We start from the raw sequence: 18,394 nt of genomic DNA, 5'->3' as shown, positions 1-18,394 counted from the left end.
TCTTCTCTCTTTTTTGCTTAGTCTGACTAGAGACATATCAATTTATTAATCTTTTCAAAGATCAGTTTTTGGTTTTATTGACTTTTCCCTATTGGTTTCCTATTTTCAGTTTCAATGATTTTGTTCTTTATTATTTCCATCCACTGCTTACTTTGAGTTTAATTCATTTATCTTTTTCTAGTTTCTAAAGGTAGAAGCTTAGATTATCGCCTTGACATATTTTTTTTCTTTTTCAAATACAAACATTTCATGCTGTAAATTCCCTCTGAGTTCTGTTTTAGTGACATCTCACACATTTTGATAAGTTTTACTTTAGTTTTCATTCAGTTCGTAGTATTTCCCCATTCTTCCTTTGACCCATGCACTGTTCAGGCTTGTGCAATTTCCAAATATTTGGGGATTTTCCAGATATCATTCTGCTTGTGATTTTTAGTTTAATTGCTTTATGATCAGAAAACATGCTTTATATGATTTCAGTTCTAATTTGTCAGGGTTTCTTTTGTAGCTTATAATGTGTCCTGTCTTTGTGAGTTTCATGTGTTTCTGAAAAGAATGCATGTTCTACTATTGTTTGATAGAGTGGTCTACGAATATCAGTTAGAAAATTGGCAAAAATAGGGAATTTCTGAACAACCAACTTGACCTGTCTACTTTTTCTGTCAATTACTGAAAAGTGAACTGAAGTCCATAAATTGAAAGGTGGGTTTTTCTGTTTCTCTTTGCATACCTTCCAGTCTGGGCTGAGAGTTTTGAATATCTGTTGCGTACATGTTTAGGAGTGTTATGTCCTTTTGGTGGATTGACTCTTATCAGATGCAATGTCTATATTCCTGATAATATTCTTCGTTCTGAAGTCTACTTCATCTGATATTAAGATAGCTACTCTAGCTTACAGTTGTTCACCTGGTGTATCTTTTTCCATCCTTTTACTTTTAACTGATCTTTATCACTTTATTTAAATTGAGTTCTTGTAGACAGCCTATAATGAAGTCTTTGTATTGCTGTTATTCCAGTCTGACAACCTCTGTCTGTCAATTGTTGTGTCTTGGGACATTTTATTTTAATGTGACTATTGATATGGTTGGATATAGGTCTACAGTTTTTGGTTCCTCCAACCCCCCCTGTCCTTTTGTGTCTCCATTCCATCTTTCCTGCCATGTTTTAGATTATGGGAGTATTTTCTAGTATTCCATTTTAATTTGTCCTATTAGAGTTTTGGCTTTATCTGTTTGTACCTTTTATTGGTTGCTCTTGGGATTATCATATACCTGCTTAACCTATCAGTGCAATTAGTCAATATTTACACCTCAGGTAACACGTAGAACCTGTAACCATGTCGGTCCCTTTACCCTGCCTCCTTTTTGAAAGTAGTTGCATGTATCACACCTGCCTCTGTTGGAAAACCCATCAGACATTGTTACCCATTTTTTTTTTTCTTTCAATGACCACACATATTTTACGTGGAGAAAATACCCTTCTGTAATTTACCCCAATATTTACCGTATCTGTTGCTCTTCCTCTGTTCCCCAGGTTACAGATTCTGTTATCATTTTTCTTCAACCTGAAGAACTTTCATCAGAATTTCTTTTCAAGGAGTTCTACTGGTGATTAATTTTCTTAGTTTTCCTTCCTCTAAGAATGTCTTATTTTGTCTTCATTCCTGAAGGATTTTTTTCTTGGGTATAGAATTCTGGGTTGACAGTCTTTTCTTTCAGGGCTTTAAAGATGTTCTGTTGCCTTTCTGATGAGAAATCTACAGTCGTTCTAATTGTTGTTCTGCCATAGACCATGTTTTTATTTTTCTCCAGAGGCTTTCAAGACTTAAAAAAATTCTTTGGTGTTCAGCAATTGACTATGATGTGTCTGTGCATTAAAAAATATTATTCTCTTTGTGATGTACTGAGCTTCCTGAATATGTTGATTTATGTCTTCCACCAAATTTTGGGAAACTTTAGCCTTTATTTCTTATTTCTTTAAGTATTTTCATTGTGTCAATCTTTTTTCTTTCCTTCTTGGATTGCAATGACATGAATGTCAGACCTTTTTTATATAGTCCCATAGGACCCTGGGGCTCCTTCTATTAAAATTTTTTTTTAGATTGGATAATTTCTGTTGATATCTTAACTTCTCTTACTCAGTCCTCTGCTATCTCCATTCTACTATTGAATGTAATTTAAAAAATTCAGATGTATAATATATATATCTTCTCAAATTTCTATTTGGTTATTTTTATAGTTTCTATTTCTGTCTGAAAACACTCATTTTCCCGTTCATTTCCAGCATGTCTGCCTTTACATCATGGGCATAGTTATAATAGCCTCTTTAATATCTTTATAGTTCTAGCATCTGGATCATCTCAAAGTTGGCATTTAATCTTTTCCCTTAAGAATTAGTTACATCTTCCTGATATTTTGTATGTTGAGTAATTTTGGTTTCTGTCCTGGATATTTTGAATGTTATGTTGTGAAGCTCTGTGTTCTGTTAAAATCCTCTGGAGAATGTTTGTTTTTGTTTGTCATGTTTTAGCATTCGGCCAGCCCAGTTGGGTTCAGACTGTAAATCTGTCTGCCTCCGTGGGTGGTGGTCGCAACGTCAGTTCAGCTCATGAGGCCTTTGCTGTGTTGCTTTGGGCCTGTCCCACATGCACAGGGGCGCCCGGGACTTGAGCGAGTTCTTACAGAGAACTAGGAGAATCCTTTCAATGCTCTCTTCTCTCCATCCTCTCTGACTTGCAAAGTCCCCTTTTCCTGAACTTACGGTCAGAAAGGCAGGTTTTTCTCTTAGTCTAAGTTGCCAGTCACCCACTCCTGAAGCTCTATTGGGAACCTGCCTCAGGCCAACACTGCAAGAGAAAAGAGACCCTCATCCCTATGTGGGTTGCTTCTCTGTTTCTTTGTTTATTTCATTTTATTTTAATTGAAGTATAGTCAGTTTACAATGTAGTGTCAACTTCTGGTGTACAGAATAATAGTTTTGTCATACATGTATCTGTTTTCATATTCTTTTTCATTATAGGTTACTGCAAGATATTGAATATAGTTCCCTGTGCTCTACAGAAGAAATTTGTTGGTTATCTCTTTTATATGCAGTAGTTAGTATCTGCAGACCTCAAACTCGCAGTTATCCCTTCCCACCCCCTTCCCCCACCTGGGTAATCATAAGTTTGTTTTCTGTGTCTGTTTCTGTTTTGTAAATAAGTTCGGTTTGTCTTTTTTTTTTTTTTCAGATTCCACACACAAGTGATCCAGCTCTCTAAGTTCTGAGCCTTCTCCTCAGTCTGCCTGTTTTGTTCTCTTCTTGCTTTTTAGAGCCCTGGGGTAGTTGCTTTTTGTATTTGTCTGAACTTGTTAACTCTTTTCTGTGGTAAGAGAGGGCTGTAGTGAGCTTACTTCATCCTGACTGGTACCAGAAGTCTGTAATAATGCTCTTTATGGGGATTTGTTTCTGATGGATCCAGAATCAGAAAGCACACGTTGTGTTGGTGGCTGTGTCCTTTAATTCTGAACTCTTAACGCTATTTTCCGTTTTGCACACTGCTGATGTTTCTGCAGAGCAGGGTGAGTTTTCTCTCTCCCACCCCTCAGAATTTTCTCCTCGCCATTTCAATGAAACTCTTGCAGAAGCTGCTGATGGCTTCTGCGTTGCTAAATCCCCTGGATGTTCCTTTGTCTTCATCTTAATTTCTCAGCACATTTAATTCTTCTCTTCCCGAAATACTTTCTCCGCTTGGCCTCCGAGACACGACTCCCTCTGGGTTCCCTCTGACCTCCATGGCCAGTGCTTCTTGTTCTCTTTACTGGTCCTTCTCAAGGCTCAGCTTCCAGACCTTAGAGTCCCCTCAGGCACCAGTCTTTTCTACCCTTCATGATCTCGTCTATGTCCATAACTTACAATTTCATCCATTCAGTGATTCCCAGTTATAGCTCCAGCTCAGGCATCCGTAAACTCCACCTTTAGACATCGATGTGTGTCTAACAGGCACCTCAAACTTTTAGTACGCCTAAAATAAGATTCTTGATTTCCTTCTGACCCCAACTAAAATTCCTGATTTCCTCCCTACCCCAAACCTGTTCCTTCCTTGGCCTTTTCCATCTTAGTAAATGGATATGTCATCCTTCTGTCTTTTCAGAGTGAAAATCTTGGCATCTTCCTTCATTCCCCATCTTGTCTCACACTCCGTGGTTCCAGCCCTTGTTAGATATATCCAGAATCTGCCCACCTCTCACTCTCTTCGCTGCTACTGCCATAGTGTGGGCCACCATCATTTGTCACATCCTTTCCGTCTCCTGGTTCTCCTCTTGCCTTCTACAGTCTGTGCTTCGTATCAGCCCACATGGCCCTTTTATGACTCAAGTCCGATCACGCCATTCCTGTGTTTAAACCCTTAGTGGTTTCTCATGTCTCTGAGCACAATACAGGGGTCTGAAAGTCCTGTTCAAGAGCTTCAACGCTCTTTCCCTTGCCCACCGTGTCCCCTCTATACTGGCCTCTGGGCTGTTCCTAGATCATAGCTAGCAGTTTCTTCCTCAGGGCCTTTGCACTTGCTGTTCTTTTGGCTTGGAATGCTTTTCCAGGCAATCATGTCTTATTCTCTCACTGAATTCAGTTCTCTGCTTAAATGTCACCCTATAAAGAGGCTTTTAAAGTGCCCTATTTAGAATAACACCAAGCCTCTGTGCCCCTAATACTCCCTGTTGCTTTTACTAGCTTTTATTTTTCTTCATTGCACAACTCCCCCGCCCCACCCCCAGCATGATACATTTGATCGAGTAGTTACTGACAGTCTTTCTCAGTAGAATGTAAGCTCTAGGAGGGCAGGAAGCATGTCAGTCGAGAATGGTTTTGGGTACATAGTGGGTGCTCAGTAGGGACTGTACAATAGGTGACTCAGAAAATGCCTTTGAATGTGTAGATTTTATCTTTATCCTTGGGGCTGGCTCCTTGGAGTCATCCAAACTTCCTTCCTACAGTCATGGTCCAGGGGAGGGATGGCCCCTTGCTCCCCACCCTCATGTTCCCAGACCAGGTCAGTTGGGCCACCAGCCGGGAGCCCCCTCAGTGAGCGTCCCAATTGGCAGTCACAGTGGAAATCACCCTGCTCTTGAGGCGTGAGGATGTCAGCGGCAGAGCCCACTTCCCAGAATGTCATCCAGGTGCCCGGTTCTCCTGATTCAGTGTCGGGAGTCCATCACTCAGCCAGCCAGCCAGCGGGCGAGGGGAGGGGACCAGTACCTCGGCCCCCTCTTTCTCCTCCTTTTTGCTCTCCCCCATCTGTTGTCAGAGCTAATTCAAGGCAGTGAGGCCTAATCACTGCCCCAAGATTGGTGACAGTGGGCAGCTGCTGGCTGGGGCCATGCAGTGGCTGTCATGCTCCATGGTGACAGGCAGATGTAACTGCTGCTCAGAAACTGAAGCAGAGCAGATAGCTGGCAGAGTGACAGCCCCGGAATGAGGCCTCCAGGCTTAACTGCCTCCTGGGGTGTGTCTCTTACACAAAATACCTACATGCATCCTGGGCACCGAGTCTGCTGTCTGTGTGATGATTGCATTCTGCAGGGGGATTTCATCTACCTTTTATTTGTCCCCACATCCACTGGGCTTTTTCCCTTAAATATTTTCTGCTTAGAGTAAAAGTCACTCTTCTTGCTATGTAGTTGTGAGAATTTTGACAAACGCGTACAGTGTGTACTCACCTCCACAATCAGCACAGAATGTCTCACCCCGCCCCCACCCAGTTCTGCCATTACCCCTCATGGTCAGCCCCTCCTCTCCACCTCTGGCTGCTGGCAGCCCCTGGTTTGTGTTCTGTCCTTACAGTTTTGCCTTTTCTGGGCTGTCGTACAAATGGAACCCTCCAGTATGTTGTGTTTTGTGTCTGGCTTCTTTCACTCAGCTTCAGGCATTTGAAAATTATTCATGTTACTGTGTGTATCAGTTATTTGTTCTTTTTTATTGCCGAATATTATTCCATTGAATGGAGATGTGTTTATCCCTCCCCCAGGTGAAGGAGATTTAGGTTGTTGCTAGATTTTTGGTGATTACAAATAAGGCTACTAAAAATATGTGCATGTGGCTTTTATATAAACATAAGCTTTCATTTCCCTTGGGTAAAGACCTAGGGGTAGAAGTACTGGGTTGGATGGGAGGTGCGTACTTAACTTCCTGGGAAGCTGCCAAATTGTTTTCTGAAGTGGTTGTACCCTTTTCCATTCCCAGCGGCAGAGTGTGAGGGTTTCAGTTCCTCCACCTCCTTGCCAACACTTGGTACAGTCAGCCTCTAACTTTAGCCATTCTCATAGGTATACAGTGCTGCCTCATCACAGTGTTAATGTTCATTTTCCTAATGACTAATTATGTTGAGCTTCTTTTCATGTATTTGCCATTCTTATATCTTCCTCTGTGAAGTGTTTTAGTCTTTTGTCCATTTAAGACATTGGTTTTTTTTTTTAATTGGGTTTTGTGAGTTCTTGATATTTTTTTGGATACAAGTTTCTTATCAGCTACTTGATTTCTAAGTATTTTCCCCTGGTCTGTGGCTTATCTTTTTATTCTCTTAACAGTGTCTTTTGAAGAGCAAAAGTGCTTACTTTTTTTTAAACAGTTTTTTAAATTGAAGTACAGTTGACTTACGAAGCTTAACTTTGATGAAGCCCAGCTTATCCAGCTGTTCTTTTATAGACCAGGCTACTGATGTTATATTTAAGAAAGCATTTATCTGAGGTCACGATGATTTTCTGCTGTTTTCTTTTAAAAGTTTTATAGTTTGAGGTTTGATATTTAGGTCTGAGATCTAGATTTTCATTCTTTAAGTACAAGGTACGGATTAAAGTTCATTAAAAATTTTTTTGTGTATGGATATGCCATTGTCCCCTATCATTTATTGCAAAGACTCTTCTTCCTCCACGTCACTGCTTTTGCACCTTGTCAAAGATTAGTTGACATTTTTTTGTGCAAATCTGTTTCTGGACGTTCCACTGTGTCCCGTGGATCTATGTGATCATCCTTTCACTGATGCTGCGTTGCCTTGGCTACTGTTGTTTTATAGTTAAGTCTGGAAATCAGACAATGACCGCACGTACCTTTCCAGCATGGTGGTTTTCACTCCCGCCACTTTACAGATCAGAAAACTGACACCCGTCACGGTTAGACGTCCCACATGCAGCCTCCTGCACGTAGTATATTAGCTGCTCAGCATATACTCAAAGCTCACATCTTCTCATCAGCCTAGCCTGATGCTCGCAGTGTGGTCTTTGGAATCCAGTTTGGGTTTAACTCTCAGCCCTGCTTGTATTAGTTGTGTGGCCCTGGGAGAGTAACTGTCAGCCCCTGTGCCTCAGTTTCCCTACCTGTAAAATGGGCATAATGATGGCGCCCGCCTTAGAGATTGTGGTGAAAATGAAATGAGACCATTTATCAGGTCAAACCATATGAAATGGCTGATATTTGACCCTTTTTGATGGACACACAACAATTTTGCATAGTTCAATGGAAAGTTCAGATGTCCCTCGTAGTACTGGATGGAGGGTGTGTACTCCAGAAATGGTGTCCAAAGCTGTCATTGTCACTATTACTCCTGCTGCTCCTGCTGCTAAACTATTATTGTCGAGGGTGGGGGCCCCTAAGGCTGATGGTTTGTGCCCCATGTGTCCTCAGATCAGGCAGCCAAAGTCTGTCAAGTACTTCCTGGGTGACAAACTTCTTGTGAGCCTGCAAAGCATAATAGGGCCCAACCTCTGGGAGCAAAAGTGCCCACCTGATGTAATACACGGGTGTGTCAGGTGCAGAGGAGGAAGCCTGGTGGGAAGGTGGGGTTCGCAGGACCCGTTAGGGCCCATTAAGTGGGCCTTGTAGGGTGATCAGGAGTTTGGGATGCAAAGAACATTCCAGGGATGGCGTACAGCCTGTGCAAAGGCTTGGAAGGGGGAACAGACAGGCTCAGGGGAGCCTGAGGTTTGGCTTGGTGGTGGCCTAATGGGGTCACAGATCAACCGTATCCTTTCCCTCCGCAGGTGGCCCTACTTTGCCAAACATCCTTGGAGAGCCACGTCTAGCAGACCTCCCCAACCTCTGCCTCCGCCATGGCTGCAAGAACCATTATCATCGACCACGGGTCTGGCTTTATGAAGGCTGGCTTGTCGGGGTGGAATGAGCCCCAGATGGTCCTCCCGAGCATCGTGAACTACATTCCGTGCAGGGAGAACCCCGGCCCCAGCTATGCCCGGCGGCGCGTGGGTCTAGGCATCGACTTTTGCCGTCCTGACACCTTCAGCTACCCCATCCAGCGTGGCCGTGTCCTCAACTGGGAGGGCGTGGAGCACATCTGGTCGTTTGTCCTGGAGAAGCACAGGCTGGAGCATGACGACTGCCCTGTGATGGTCACGGAATCCCCCCTGAGGGAGCCTGGGGACCGAAAGAAGACCCTGGAGGTAAGATCTCCTCGGGGCTGCCCTGGCCAGGGAGCAGGGAACACCCTGGCTCTTTGTGTTCAGACATGATTGGGCACCAGGAACTCTGCTTTCTAAATAATTTGCCCCACAAATATTTACTGAGTACCTAGTGTGTGCCTGGCACTTGTGTTAGGTGAAAGGGGGCTCCCAGAGGCTCCTCTTGCAGAAAGGGACGCAGCAGGTAAAATTATCTGTGAACCGGGCACTATCACCGTTTCCATAAATGTTCACAGATCATATTGTGACCCTCAAATATCTTATGTTCTGGGTGGGGGGCCATGAATAAGTTAACCAATAAAAACTTCAGATAGTAATCAGTTCTAGAGACAAAATGAAATGGGGTGTGAACTGACTGGTGGGAAGAAGGGGAGCCCCTTTGAATAGGGTAATGGGAAGGGGCTTTTTTGAGGAGGTGATTTTAGCCAGTGAGGCTGGAGCCCAGTGAACTAGGGAGGGTGGCAAGAGAGACAGGAAGGTGAGGCTTGCAGGCGCTGGACCTCACAGGCCTGGTAGGCTCTGGGAAGTGGTTGCATTTTACTCTAAGCCAAGGGTTGGCAAACTAGCGCCGGTGGGCCCATCATCTGTTTTTATAAATAAAGTTTTATTGTCATATAGCCACACCCACTCATTTACATACCACCTAGGGCTGCTTTCACACTGCAACAGTGGAGCAAAGCCTAAAGTATTTACTGTTGTAGGTTTGCTAGATAAAATCCATGAGAGATTTGAATTTCAGATCAGCAGCAAATAGGGTTTTAGTATAAGTATGTCTCAAATATTTCATGGGATATACTTATACGAAAACATGATTTGTTGTCTCTCTGAAATTCAAATTGAATTGGGTGTCTTATGTTTTTATGGGCTACACCTGGCAACCTTGACTCTCTAAAGAAAAGCTTTTACAGAAAGTGCTGGCCAACCTCTCCTCTAAATGAATAAGCAGCTTCCGGAGGGTTTTAGTGGGGCCATATTTGATTTTCCGTTTGATAAAGAGGACCCTGGCCTCTGTTTGGGGAATGGATGGTGAGGGGATGGTATTCTGAGCCTGGGAATGGAGGGAGCTCCCTCCCACTGAGGGGAGAAGATGGGCCTGCAAAGGTGAGTGGAGTGGCCAATGGCTGCAGAAGGATGGACTGTTGCAGACTCCGCATTTGTAGTGTCAGAATCGTGGGGGTGCAGCAGAGCTGGGAAACTGGGGCGGTGGTGGGGTGCTCTGTAAAGTCGGAGGGGGTGATGGGCAGGGGGAAAGCAGCCTGAGGGCTTTGCCAAACCCTAAAGATCAGAATTCCAGCTTTGTCGTGGTGTTTGAAAAGGTTTTATTTTATTTTATTATGATGATTGTTTTGCTCTGGAGGATATTATTATTATTTTTTAATCTTGTTTTTTAACTGAAGTGTAGTTGATTTACAAGGTTAGTCTCAAGTGTACAGAAAGCGATTCAGTTATACGTGCACATAGATACATATATATATATATATATATATATATATATATATATATATATATATATATATATATATTTCAGTTTCTTTTCCATTACGGCTCATTACAAGAAATTGAATATAGTTCCCTGTGTTATACAGTGGGTCCTTGTTGTTTATTTTATATCTAGTAATGTGTATCTGTTACTCCCAGACTCCTAACCTATCCCCCACTTCTGCCCTTTCCCCCCTGGTAACCACAGTTTGTTTTCTATGTCCATGAGTCTATTTCTGGTTTGTAAATAAAATTTGTATCTTTAGAAAAGTTTTTATTTTAAAAAATAGGCTTTACTTGCCAGGAGGTGAATATATTTCCCTCCATTCCTCCTTTCCTCCCCTCCATCCCTCCTTACTCCCCTCTATCCCTCCTCCCTCCCCTCCATCCTTCCATCCCTCCCTCCGTCCCTCCTCCCTCCCTCTCTCCCTCCCTCCTTTCCTCTCGTCAGTCCTTCCACACTCTTCTGGAGGCAGTGGTGAACATGCAGCACTTGTTTCTTTTCTCATCTCTTCTTTCTTCTAAAAAAATGATTCAGGCTGCAAATCTGCCCCTTGGCCGTGGCCCCTACTTGTGCCCCGACTGCTCGCAAGACCAGGCGTCTCAGTAACATTTCCTGCAGGCTGGGGACTCTTTGCACCCATCCACCAAAATGGTCTTCTGAAAGACTGTCATCAAGAAGCTCCCGAGGCAAATCCGGCTCCTTCTAATCCTCTAGAGCCCTTCCCTTATTCCCCCAGCCTGAGCTCCAAGGACCAGCCAGTCCCTTGAAGTTGCAGGTCTGTGCCGATTCCCTCTTTAAGAGGAGACACGTAGTGAGGTCTTGGGGAAAACAGAAATGGCTCAGGGCAATTTGGGGAAAATACTTTGAATGTCTTCTGTCTTCTCCCGTCTTGCAGATTATGTTTGAGTTACTGGATGTCCCATCCATTCTCCTGGCTGACCAGCTGGAGATGTCTCTGTATGCCTCTGGCCTCCTGACCGGCGTGGTGGTGGATTCAGGCTATGGCCTGACCCGCGTGCAGCCTTTCCACCTGGGCCGCCCTTTACAGCCCAGTGGTAAGACGCTGGAGTTCGCGGGCCAGGATCTCTCGGCCTACCTCTTCAAGAGCCTCTTTAAGGAAGATTGCAATCGACACGACATCTTTCAGCTGGAAACGGTCACCAGCACTCAGATGACCAAGTGCTACGTGCCGCAGAATCTGGGGGAGGCGCTGGACTTTTGTCAGAGCCTGCCGAGTGGCTCAGACGAGAATAACACCTATCAGCTCCCAGACGGGACCCCCGTGGAGCTGACGCCCATGCAGCGGCTGGCTCCTGAGATGTTCTTCAGCCCCCAGGTGTTCGACCTGCCGGGGCCTGGCATCTCTCAGGCCGTCGTGGATTCCATCGAGACTTGCGAGGCCGCCATGCGCCCTCTGCTCGTCTCCCACCTGATGGTCTGCGGGGGCAACACCCTCTATCCCGGCTTCACAAAGCGTCTCTACCGGTTGGTTGCAGACCATTTCTCCTCCACCAAGGCCACCATGTGGGTGGGTTCCAACAGGAACTTTAGTGTCTGGCTGGGAGCATCTGTAGTGGCTCATCTGTCGACTTACAAGTCTGAGTGGATGACCAAAGAGGAGTATGATGAGAGCTTCAAGCTCTGACCTGTTGGCTTGCTCTGGGGACCCGACTCCTGTCAGATGCGCACGGGTGGATTAATTTCAAGAAAGGAGTCTGGGCCGGGGTGGGATTAGCTGGCTTTCGAATTCTGTAGTCATGAGCGAATTTTTAGGTTTCTAGGGTTTTATCTTGTTTTGAGGGTGGGATCCAACCTATGAGAGGACAGGGTGTTGTCCCTGGAAACCCTCCAGGGGAGTGTTCTGTCACTGGGATGGGAGCAGCCAGCTGCCATCCCCAGGCTTAATTTTCCCAGCATCTCCCTTGGGTTGTCCCATTCTTTTTGGTTGAGTAGTTTTTAAGTGGGGTAAGAGAGAACTGTTTTTGAGCAGGATATAGGGAGGGTGGGTAGTGGAGTGTTGATGTTTCCAGACCTATGTACTCTTTCTGGCCAGGGAGGAGCTGGTACAGGAAGCCTTGGAGTGCCTTTTCTGCCCCTGGGCTCCTGGCCAGGGTCTTGTTTTATATATGCAAATAAACAACTTGTTCGGAAGTACTGGCTTCTGTGATGGATGGGGGTAGGGTGGGCAGTCCCTTGGGGTTACCCAGGGAGTGTGTGAGAACGAGGGTGGGACCAGGGCAGCCCTTGAGGACTTCGGGGACCTGTGAGCGGTGGTTACCACTGAGCTGAGTGGATAAGGGCTTGGAGCCTCCTGTTTATTGAATGCCGCATTCTCTCCATTCTTACATCCCACATGTCCCGATATTCTGCTAAAGTTTGTGTTCCTATTAGTGTAATATTTATTTGGTAAATATTGGAGAACCTACTATGTGCCTGGTACTATGCTAGGTACTGAGGACTTCAAGGTGAAAAAGATACATGAGGTTTTTTCTGGTTTCAGAAGATTGTCATGGTGGGGGAGGGTATAGCTCAGTGGTAGAGTGTGTGCCTAGTATGCACAAGGTCCAGGATTCAATCCCCAGTACCTCCATTAAAAATAGGTAAATAAACCTAATTACCTCCCCTGCCCCCCCCAAATATTGTTATCTACTGTAGGGGCACAAGTGAGAAATGCAGGCAGACCTGGGAGATACTGAGGGTTCAGCTCTAGATACTTCGATAAAGAGAATATCGCAACAAAGCAGGTCCCATGAATTTTTTGGTTTCCCAGTGCGTGTACAAGTTATGTCTACACGAAATGGTAGGCTATTAAGTGTGTAATAGCATTACCTCTAACAAAACAAAAAGCACATGCCTTAATTTAAAAATACCTTATTGCTAAAAAATGCTATCATCTGCGCCTTCAATGAGTTGTAGTAGGAACGTCAAAGATCACTGATCACATATCACCGTAACAAATATAACAATAATAAGGAGAAAGTCTGAGATATCGCAAGAGTTACCAAAATGTGGCACAGAGACATGAAGTGAGCAAATGTCGTTGGAAAAATGGTGCCTATAGACTTGCTCAAGGCAGAGTTGTCACAAACCATCAGTTTGTAAAAAACGCAATTATTTGCAAAGTGCAAAAAAAATGGGTTCTGCCTGTAAGGAGATCTATTTCAGATGATGAAGAATGAAGTGAATGTTCCAAGGCCCTGTGACTGGGGTGGTGGGGTGGACCATCAGTGACAGCGGCCCCTCCCTCCTCAGCGCTGAGGTGGCACTGCCCAGCATCCCGGTAGTTAGGTAGGGCCACATGACCATACACAGGTTCTGGCCAGTTCTGTGAGGGCTGTTTTTTCAATTCTTATTTTTTTATTGAAGTGTAGTCGATTTACAGTGTTAGTTTCAGGTGTACAGCAAAGTGATTCAGTTATACATATACATACATATACGTATTTTCTGTTTCTTCTCCATTATAGCTCATTACAAGACATTGGATATAGTTCCCTATGCTATACAGTAGGTCCTTGTTGCTTATCTATTTTATATATAGTAATGTATATTTGTTCATCTCAAGCTCCTAATCTATCCCACCACACCCCCTTCCCCCTGGTAACCACAGTTTATGTTTTCTATGTCCATGAGTCTATTTCTGGTTTATAAATAAAATTTGTGGTTTTTTTTTTTTTTAGATGCCACGTATAAGTGACATCATATGATACTTGATTGAGGGCTATTTTAAGGACCAGGCACAACCAGCCTGCGGGATGCAGAGGATCTCATGGGGGAGGGGCCGAGCAGCAGACGGAAGGGGGCTGAATGACTGGATGGAACAGTGCCTCCTCCCCAACCTCACCCAGCTCCACCACCCTTCACTGCACTGAGACATGAGGAAGAATCTACCATGTTTAGCCACTGAGATTTGGGGATTCTTACAGCTTATTCTAATTAACACAGAGAAAGGAGCACTAACTTACTACTTAACAAGTTTTTTTCTGATAAGTGGCTGAAGTGGGGTTCAAATCTAATCTGGGCTCTCAACCACTTTGTTATTTGGCTGCATCTGGAAGGGGACCTTGGTTCCCCAAATTTAAGAGTTGAAAAAGTAGCAAGTATAGTGGGTGGAGGACTGAAGTGCAGGGAACCTGCATGTTGCAATAGGAGGAGGAATTTGGAGACCAGGGTCAAGCACACCTCATCTTTGACGCGTGAACCATATTCTCTCAGCCACATCCTTACCCCCAAGCTTGAGCCATCAGTGGTTCCCAGGGGCAGAAGTGGGGCCGAGAATGCCACAGGGACCTGGAGTCAGACTTGAGTTGCTGGCTGGCCCTGTCATTAACTAAGCTCCCTCTGGCAAGTTGTTTACCCTCTCTGAGTCTATCAGATGTACAATAGGGAGTGAAACTTCCTTCTTTCAGAGATTTGGGGTTGAGGGTGAAAGTATGAGAAGTCACCTTGAAAACTGGAAAGTGCACTGAAATATGAGAGGTGACTTTAAATTTTATAATTTGATATTGCTCTCCTATTAATCAGGAGCATTAATAGCAACAGTGGTCACTGTGCCTTGTCAGGCATTGTGGTGAGTGCTTTACAAGTGAAGTAGCATTTCATCCTCGCATATACACTGAAATAAGTGATATATGTCTCCATTTACAAATAGGAAAACTGAAGCTTAGAGATGTTAAGCCCTTGCTCAAGTTCATACTCATGCTCAAACTAACAATGGATTGTCACAGTTAGGAATGAATTCAGCATTCCTAGAAAACTAGACTAAAAGTGGCTGAAATATTGGGATTTTTTTTTTTGTCTCAAGTAACAATTAGGCAGGCAGTCCAGTGGGACAATGCTATATCTATATTATCAAGAACTCTCCTTTTCCACTTTTAAGTTTGTTGCCTCATGGTCACAAAATAGCTGCAGTAACTCCAGGCATCACACCCACATTTCCTGCAGGAGAAGGCAGGTTGAAGGGAGTACCATCTATCTCTTTATAGGAAAGCCTCATTTGGCTGATTTCTGCTTATCTCTCATTACTTAGAAGTAGCTGAAAAAAACAGGAGACAGATTGGCATTGTGTGAGTCAATCCATAGTGTCTGTCCCTTCGCAGAGAAGGGATTTGAACCTAGGTCTATCCATACTAAAACCTATGTTGTTGCCCACAGTTCCAGACCATCTTCCTGGTTTTCTGGGCCTTGTTGGACCCCTTGGCCTGAGAGATGCAGACGTGCGATTTTTCCAGGCTTGAGTGAAAGAAAGCTGCTTTTGGCTTGCAGTCAGAGTGTTGACATACCAAGTAGTAACCTTTGTGCCCCAAACCGGTTTATTTGTGTACTCTTGAGCCTTAAAAGGCAGAAGCGGGTGGGGGGAACACAGAAATGAGTATGAGGGAAAAGAGGTAACTGGAGGAGAGCTGGGCAAGGGGTATTTTTTTTTTCCTTATTTAGCTCTGGGCAACTGTCATCAGAATTCTTTTTCTCATTTTATTCCGAATGTAACATTTAACCTTTCTGTTCAAGCATCAAATCTGGCTGCCTGGTGTATAATTACGAACTTTTCTTCAAGTCCCCCCCTCCCCTATTCTGAAAGTATTTAAAACTCCCTCACTGGGTACCATCTCTCTCCTCTGGCTCTCCAATTAAATTAAAAATAGCTCCACGGGGCTGTGCAGGGCCACCAACCTAATGTGGAACTGCTGGCATGCCAGGCCTGGCAGGGCGGTGAGCGGTGCCCGGAAGATGCCTGCCGGCCCCGGCACAGCCTGGCGGCTGCTCAGGCCTGGGGGAAGCGTCCTCCATGAGGGGTCTGGGGCCACCTGCCAGGGGCAGCCAGCTGCAGCGGGATGGGAGACAGGGTCTTGGCAGCCAGGGAAGGGGCTGGGCGGGGCTGGCAGAAGGGACAAAAGGGAAGAGCCCCCAGGCAGGCCACTCACAGCTGTGAGGATAGAGTCCTGCCAGTCTCTGTTGCCAAGGCTGGGGCTTGGCACCCTTGTATTTGGGTTTGGGTTGTATTTGGGTTTGGGTGGGGTTTGGATGCCCAAGTTTCCTGTGATAACCCCAACAGAAGCTTTAGTCCTGCCGATGCAGAGAGCAGTCAGCGTTAACACTGAGTACCCTCCTGGCTCTAGCAGAGGTTTCCAGTGTCTCTCCCACCTCTAGGTCCCCTTTCCTTAGAGAGGCAGATGGTGAAATGGAGAAGGAATCAGACTCTGAAGCCAGACTGTCTGGATTAGCATCCTTGCTGTACTGCTTTCTGGCTCTGTTGCCTTGAAGGGAGGTACTTAACCTCTTGTGCCTCAGTTTCCCCATCCGTAAAATGGACCCAATAAAGATGCCTACCTTAGAGTGGTTTTGATGATTACCAGATGGTCTTGATGAGTTAACATATGTAAAACACTTAGCAAGTGACAGACTCATAAGCATTAGCTATCATTACATCTGTACACACAGGCCTCGGTTGACTAAGCCCTTAACGCAAAAACCTGGCTCTTCTGTTTATTTTTACTTGATTACAAGCAGGTAAATGCTAATGATAACAAAGTAGATAAAATATCAAAAAGTGCTAACTTACTTTCCAGGGGAAGGCATGGTAGGGTAATTGAGTGATGGGGCAGAATCACATTCTATACACAGAGGAATCACAGGGATGGAGAGTGGCTGGCTACAGAGAGAGGCAGTCAGCCAGAGGGGTCTTCTGTTGGAAGTGATGCCTGAGGTGACTCTTGTAAGAGGGGCAGGACCTAGCACATGCTGTTCCTTTTGTTTGGATGCTTGTCCCTGCTACCAGCCTCATAGCTGCCTTTGACAACCTGGTGTGGGGTTAAATAGGTGGAACACTTAGAATGACTGGAGAACGAGGGCAGTAGGGAGTGGGGAGAGATGAGAGGTTGGTGGGGCCAGCTCTTAAAAGGACATTGAGTGTCACACCACGGAGTGAAGACTTCCTCCTGAGGGTGATGGGGAGGCCTGTCAGAACTGGAAGCAGAGTCATGACATCACTTGAAGAATTGGAGCTCTGGGAATAGCTGGAGAATGGCCCAGTGAGGGATCTGACCAGAGCAACACCATAAATTATAAACACATGCATTCCATTAGACTCTAGGCTAAACACTTTTTTGTGTCGTCCAGGACCTTGCTGATGCCTTAGATTGGGAATTTGGTATTGGCAATAGTTGGGGTTGTGGTGGGTTTGAGGGACTAACAGATCTTCCTTCCCATTGTCTGGCAGATGTCTGGTTGTTGTCAATTTCATAGCACATCAGCCTGGATGACAGCAGGAGAGGCAGCCCCCAGTGTGGGACTTGGGGAGAGTCATCTCCAAGGTGAGAGAGTGAGGTGAATCCATGTCAAGAGTAAGACGTGCCCTGCCCCAGTTGGGACGTGTGTGCTTGGCTTGATGTACGTTTTCAGCACTGCAAACCCCAGACAGCTCCCTGGCTTCTCACTTCCTTCCTGCCTCATTCATGATCTCTTCCCAGAAGCCAATCCCTGCTGAGAAAGAAGGAACCGTGGCTGAAAGGAAAGAGCTCTAATGTCGGAGTCAGGTGGACTCAGGCTCAGAATCTCTGTTCCCCATTTGTATGCTATGCCCCCTGGTGCGAAGGACTGTCCCTCTCTGGTTCTATTGCCTCATCTGTAAGGAGGTGATAATAGTACCTCCCTCCCAGGGATGATATGGGGCTTTAAGTCGCTTATCCGTTCAGTGAGTTTTTATTAGGAACCTACTCTGTGCTGAGCCCTTTTCTTGGCTCTGTTAAATTGAAGAGTGTTTCTAAACTGGCTTAGCATAGTGCCTGGCACGTAGTAGCTGCTCAGTAAGGGTTAATTTTCTCCCTGAGTCACTCATCTGCAACAAAAAGCCAGGATTAAAGACTCCGAGAGCAACCAATCACAAAGGCACCACCAAACGCGCTCAGGTGCTGCAGGCAAATTCCCTTTCATCTTGTCCTCTTGATGAACTTTTCCACTAAGGTGTTACGATCTTGATATACAGCCACTCTCAGGGATCTTTGGAGTTTTAAAGAGGCCCTAAAATCAGAGTGGGAAAGGTAGGTCCCACTCTTCTCCTTAATTAAGGCAGATTTCACTGGAACTCTTTGCCTAAATTCAGGCCATGTCCACTGACCCCCGGTTCTGTGGCTCACCCCTTGACTATCAGCTCCCTTCTGGGAGAAAATGATGCTTAATCCAGGAACACTGGTGGGATTAAAGACACAGATTCATTTCAAGTCTTACTGAACCCCGTTTGGGTGCTTGGCTCTGCCCAGGATACTGAGGACAGACCTGATGCCAACTGCCCAAGACTCAGTGAGGGCTGGACCTTGTAGCCAGAGCCTCCTCCTCTGTCACCCTGCACTGCGGGGTTCACCACCTCCACAGAGCTCTCCAGACCAGCAAACGAGGCTCCTGGAGGGAGCGAGGGAGCCCAGTGGCACTGTTCCTGCTGGAGACATTCAGCCGGGGGAGGGGGTTGGCCGTAATC

The 18,394-nt window shown here is 45.3% G+C and overlaps 1 protein-coding gene across 1 annotated transcript in view; it reads left to right on the top strand.

Moving 5' to 3' along the window:
* The window catches only part of ACTL8 (actin like 8), a 61,336-nt gene extending 49,264 nt beyond the window's left edge, over positions 1-12,072 (top strand). Inside the window, exons 2-3 of the mRNA XM_010957458.3 lie at positions 8,010-8,426; positions 10,823-12,072. Of these exons, the coding sequence (XP_010955760.1) occupies positions 8,079-8,426; positions 10,823-11,572 (1,098 nt within the window). The 5' untranslated portion in view covers positions 8,010-8,078 and the 3' untranslated portion in view covers positions 11,573-12,072. The remainder of the gene's footprint in view (positions 1-8,009; positions 8,427-10,822) is intronic.
* The last annotated feature ends 6,322 nt before the right edge of the window (positions 12,073-18,394 follow it).

Source organism: Camelus bactrianus, chromosome 13 (assembly GCF_048773025.1).
Source record: "Camelus bactrianus isolate YW-2024 breed Bactrian camel chromosome 13, ASM4877302v1, whole genome shotgun sequence".
In the NCBI taxonomy this organism is placed as follows: Eukaryota; Metazoa; Chordata; class Mammalia; order Artiodactyla; family Camelidae; genus Camelus; species Camelus bactrianus.
The sequence above is the reverse complement of the archived record's forward strand: the minus strand, read 5'-3'. Positions and strand labels throughout refer to the sequence as shown.